This window comes from Sander lucioperca, chromosome 18 (assembly GCF_008315115.2).
Source record: "Sander lucioperca isolate FBNREF2018 chromosome 18, SLUC_FBN_1.2, whole genome shotgun sequence".
In the NCBI taxonomy this organism is placed as follows: domain Eukaryota; kingdom Metazoa; phylum Chordata; class Actinopteri; order Perciformes; family Percidae; genus Sander; species Sander lucioperca.
In genome coordinates, this window is record NC_050190.1 from 12,299,659 (window position 1) to 12,305,658 (window position 6,000).

General features: G+C 40.5%; 1 protein-coding gene across 1 annotated transcript; it reads left to right on the forward strand.

The window, feature by feature from the left end:
* Nucleotides 1–1,250: 1,250 nt before the first annotated feature.
* LOC116035895 (homeobox protein six1b) lies at nucleotides 1,251–3,613 on the forward strand. The gene is made up of 2 exons (XM_031279266.2): nucleotides 1,251–2,113; nucleotides 2,910–3,613. The coding sequence occupies exons 1-2, from the start codon at nucleotides 1,554–1,556 to the stop codon at nucleotides 3,202–3,204; spliced, it is 855 nt and encodes a 284-aa protein (XP_031135126.1). The 5' UTR covers nucleotides 1,251–1,553; the 3' UTR covers nucleotides 3,205–3,613.
* Nucleotides 3,614–6,000: the final 2,387 nt, after the last annotated feature.

Here is a 6,000-nt window from a genome sequence, read left to right on the forward strand (position 1 = left end):
TCACCCACAGAAAACAATGGAGCCAGTGCTGTGCCCGTCTAATCCTTGAAATATAAATGTAGGCTACAGACTGAAAGGACCTCTTCAAACACAGGAAATAAGGATAAAACAACAAATAAAATGAGTCTGTTGTATCTGTCCACACGGTATTTAATATTCATTTTTAAATCTATAAACAAATGCGAGGACATTTTCTGTAGCTATAAACAAAACTGACTCTCACTAATACAGCAACAACATTGCAGCTTGACATAAGTCCAAATTCTGAAACGTCTTTATTTTGCCAATGTATACTAAGAGGGAAGTGTGAAGGCTGCGAAATATGTGCGTGTTTGTCCGGTATTTCCAATCCTGATTGATTTTAGTAGACCATGTGGCATTTCATCTCAGTCACACACACACACACACACACACACACACACACACACACACACACACACACACACACACACACACACGCACGCACGCACGCACGCACGCACTCACACACACACACACACACACACACACACACACACATACACACTTAGTGGCTGATTTCCTACTGGTGGTCTATGTCCCATAACACTTTTGGCAGGTAGTAGACTATAGGTTTTTCATATAAAAGACGTGCGTAATGGCACGCATGGACCCAACAATCATAGGAACTTATTAAATTATATCACCTCATAAAATAAACGCCTTCGGTAACTAGTAGACTATAAAGGGGGATACAACAAAATGTTCAATCTGCATGTAATTAAGGTGGTGGTGGGCGTCACCCATGATCAGCTGTGATGGTAAATAAACCTCCTAATTGGTGAAAAAGCACAAAAATAACCAAAAGAGTTTTAATTTTATGTAGGCCTATAGTTTTTTTTTTATTATTATTAAAATGCTTTGTACTACCATCGGTTGATTATGTGAGCGGTTTCAGTCTTTAAAAGTGGATGAACTTTCCATCACAGATAAAAAGCTTTGTGTTTTTTGTGGGTTTACCCTCCACTGACTGTGATTATACTGATAACGTATGGAGATGCAGTGTGTGGTTTGACTCACGTGGGAAATCTGGAAGCCTATATGGTCGCCACCATTACAGAAGATGTATATTCAGAACAGGTTAATAAGGCTTTTTAAGAGGTCTGTAATAATTGATTAGTGTTTAGGTGCTGCTCTGCTCCCTCAGCTGCAGCGGGAGAGGGACTGTGGGGGCGGGAGGTGGGAGCGCTCCAATTTCAGCCCCTGACGCACTGCCTCTGGGGAGGAAACGGAGCTGCAAACTCAGTCCTGCTCTGCTGTACACAGTGCAGGGCAGAGGGAGAGCCAATCACCGAAACGCACAGGCTCCCTTTAAGCCTGACATATCTCCAACAGGAACAAATTGTCCCAACAATCAACATCCCAATCTGCTGCGCGCATCAGGGACTGGAGTGGAGTGGATAGCCTATAGGCCTGTGCTGCGCGGACGGATTGCGCTGGATTGCATCGCGACAAGAAACTATAAACAAAGAAAATAAACGACAGCTATCGTTTTGGATACCAACGTTTTAGGCGGAGGAGCGAGCTCGGACATCATGTCTATATTACCGTCATTCGGGTTTACGCAGGAGCAAGTGGCGTGCGTTTGCGAGGTGTTGCAGCAGGGAGGAAACCTGGAGAGGCTCGGTCGCTTCCTGTGGTCTCTACCCGCTTGTGATCACCTCCACAAGAACGAAAGCGTCCTCAAAGCCAAGGCGGTGGTGGCCTTTCATCGGGGGAATTTCAGAGAGCTTTACAAGATCCTGGAAAGTCACCAGTTTTCTCCGCACAACCACCCGAAGCTGCAGCAGCTCTGGCTGAAGGCGCACTACGTGGAGGCGGAGAAGCTGCGCGGCCGGCCGCTCGGAGCTGTTGGGAAATACCGGGTGAGGAGGAAATTTCCGCTGCCCCGTACGATATGGGACGGCGAGGAGACCAGCTACTGCTTTAAAGAGAAGTCCAGGGGCGTCCTGAGAGAGTGGTACACGCACAATCCCTATCCGTCCCCGCGGGAAAAGAGAGAGCTGGCCGAGGCCACAGGACTGACCACCACGCAGGTCAGCAACTGGTTCAAAAACAGACGGCAGCGAGACAGAGCGGCAGAGGCGAAGGAGAGGTACGTGGAACTGACACAGCATCGGTGCTGCCTGTCATTCATATTACTTGCATGTTTCAAGAGCAAATTAAGGGAGACCTACGAGTCAAAATGAAATATTGCCCAAATGTGGCTAGTAGCCAAAGTATATGAAAGTGCAGGACGCACAGACTTCATATTCATACTGCAAGAAGGTGGCAAAGTAGAAACAATTCTTTTTAGATAGAAATTTCAACTTTGTTTTTTTATTCATTTTGGATAGGCCTATGTCTATACCCCAAATCAGACAAGTCCTGATAAGAGTGATTGTGGGTAAACAGAAGTGTGTTGTTGACAAATAAACATGGGCTTTCTTCTACAGAAACTGTCCCGTAACATCAACTTAACATTTTAACACATTATACATTAAATACTGATACATGAAGATAACGTGGTGTTTAATAATGTTGGGGGAAAAAAATGTAAAAAGCAATAGTAGCCTATATTTTTTGAGAACTTTCTAGTTTTGAGATATAAAGGTTAAACATGGGTTAGCCTTCTGTGGAGTAAAATAACACGTGGTTTAACAGGCTTTTTAAGTTATCGGGAAATATCATCCAACAAGAGAAATAAAATATGTAGCCATATAAAATTGCAGAGAAGACAAAACTCTAAACCTCTCTGATTAGTTTTGTCTTCAAGGCCAATAGGCTATACTATGTTTGGTGTTACTGCAAAAATAATTATGGCTGTCTTTTATGCTGCCATTTTATCTCCAAAATATCATGTCAACATACGGATTTAATGCCATCTTCCAAAACGTTTATCTCCTTTCCAGAGAGAACAGTGAAAACAGCAACGCAGGCGGCAACAAACAGAACCAGCTGTCCCCGCTGGACGGAGGAAAGTCTCTCATGTCCAGCTCGGAGGACGAGTTTTCTCCACCTCAGAGCCCCGACCAGAACTCAGCGCTTTTGCTTCAGGGCAACATGAACCACCCCGGGGCCTCCGCTTACCCCATGTCCGGCCTGGGGCCCCCACAGCCGGTGCACAGCATGCACGGACACCCGCACCAACTGCAGGACTCCTTGTTGGGACCTCTAACCTCCAGTCTTGTGGATTTGGGCTCTTAAAGAGGCTGCCAGAGTGTTCTATTTTACAACAACAAAAACCCGAAAAAAAGAAGACTGATAAGTGTATCAGATTGAATACATGTATAAAATAACACTATAGTAGCCTACCTTATAATATAGACTGACTTGTCTGTCGTTAAATTTGGTTAGAACAAAATTCCTTTTTGCGCTTAAACATGTATGTCCCCACTGACAGGAGCTTTCTCATCTCCTGCACATGGAAACCCACAAACAGGGCCTGTCTGAAACTCTTAACTCAACGAAACACTTAACTGGACTGCCCATTTGCTTAATTTATGATATTTTGTTGAGATAAAAGAATTATAGCAATCTCCTGCGATGGAAACTATGAGGTACCGTTTTCATTAGAGTCATGGTAATTAGTTTCCAATAAAACAAAAGTAATACATTTGTCTCTGTGTTATTTGTGTATTTTAAGAAAAAAATAGACAATGTATCCTGGCCCTCAAATATATGCAAACCAAATAATCATTAACAAATTACCATAAATTAATCGTGAATTGGAGGAAATAATGTAATTCTTTTTTTTATTAGGCCTAATTTTTTTTTTTTTGTTGTTGACCTATTTAAATATATTTTGCCTGCTGCTTAAAATGAGTGTATCTTTAAAAATGCAAAAATGCCAAGCATCAAATCTACGCTGGTGGGATATGAATCAAACATATTATGATCCATTTTGTGTTAAAGATAAAAGTCTGCTCTCTCTTGTTTTTAATAATAATAATGGTAATTCAAAACGTAGAATACAAACACAGAGTCAAAGGGAAATTTAATTAAATGTGAGTCAACATGAGCAGCTGTCTGTCAGGAGGCTGTTGTCTACGCATTTGGTTCCTTTGATTATGCGTCTGGTTTGGCTGAAGGAGAAAGTGTTTTTTTTTTTAGTTTTTCGTCATTTTTAGCCCGAGTGCTGTGGATCATTGGCTTTTTGTTTCCGTGTTTTCTTTGCTCTCTTCGAGAGTTTGTTCTGTCGGTTCCGGGCCATGGGAAACAGCCACCACTCAACCTTTATATACCAGCTCTGGATATTCTAACGCAAACATCCCATATGAAAAAAAAGTTTAAAGTTCACTGCCTGATGAAATCAATACAAATGCCCTGTAAACAAAACAAAACAAAACAAAACAAAACAAGGTTACATAAATATATTTTCTAAAATACAGTAAAAGTATTAGCAGACACTCACAGTCTTATAGAGCTCATCATAATAATTTCCATAGCAAACAACAACAATGTTATACTAATAATAATAAATAAACTGAATATTTGTAGGACAGAATATGAGAATATGGTGGCCTGAGAGCAGGAATCTGGTGAGGACAGCTCTCCTGTCCCCCACCCCCTACACTCCTCTTTGGGCTCATGTCAGGGTAAATTGTTTTGAGCAGAGAGCACAGAGGATTTCCTGAGCATAATCTGAAACAGTCGCTGCTAGCATTGCTGCCTGATTGCGAAGATTGCAGGGCTGCAGGGCTGCAACGACGGCTTCAGTGGAGGGACCTTGAGGTATTCTGCATCCCAGAGGCCTCTCTCTCTCTCTCTCTCTCTCTCTCTCTCTCTCTGCCTGAACCCCTCAGGTCTGCTACAACACCCGGGCTGTGCTCCCCATCTATCACCTAAAGAGATCCATATGGTTGTGTTTGAGTGATGTGTCTGTCTGAATGTCCTCAGCAGACCTTCCATCATCAGGCCTTTTGGTCAGTATTTCTTCTTTTTACATTTTTAATCTATGTGAAAGTTAGTTAAAATTAACAATTCTACATTTTAATATAGTGATGTCAATATCATGAAAAAGGCCCGCATTAAAAAAAGGAGTAGAAGTAGAAGGAGCAAAATGTACTTAAAGTAATATCAGAAATGCCTCTGTCAGTCCTTTATTAGTATGGATTTTATAGTATTGGATCATTATTACAGATGCACAGCTAATATTAATTACTTTATGTGCCATTTGGTTGTTTAATCCATAACAATGCATCCTATTTTTGCATTAATGCAATGCATTCATTTTAATATAAGTGTCAGATAGTGCAGTGAAAAGTTATATTTCCCCCATGCAGCAGAGTAGAAGTGTAAAGCAGCATAAAATGCAACTACTTAAGTAGAAAATACCTCCAAATTTGAATTAAAGCCCCTGAAAACGGAGTTTTAAAAGTAAGCTATTTCTCTGAAACATGAACTATGTATGACTAAATGAGCAAAAGTCCAAGTTAAAGTTAAGAAAAAACACAGTAGGGTATAGTTATTGAGTGTATAACACTCAAAAATTAATCTTATTTGCTTCATCTGGATTGTGTGGGTGTGGTTTGATCAAATGTGATTGACAGCATTTATCAAACTTAAGCAAACAACCCCACAACTTTTATCAGAGTTTGATTTAAATGTTGCAAAATGCTGATGGGCGCAATGAATTCCGTGACATCACTTTTTCTATCTAAGTACTGCCACTTCAAACCAGTGAAACCGAAATCTCTCATGTGAAAAGATAAAGTTTTCTATTTTAAGCAGAAAATAGTGTGCTCATATACCATCATCATTTATAGTAAGAAACTGGTGGAAGAAATGTTTTCAGGGCCTTAAAGTTTGCTACTTAGGTAAATGTATGTAGTTACTATACATGACAGATTACATCCAGCATTTTAACTTTGAGCTGAAAATAGGAAGAGTTTAATTTCAATATGCCAACAAAAAAGTGACATATGTGTTCTTACAAAATCATTTCTGGCTGAAAAACAAAAAAAAACATATAGCTGTAGATGATTATTTATATTATACGTT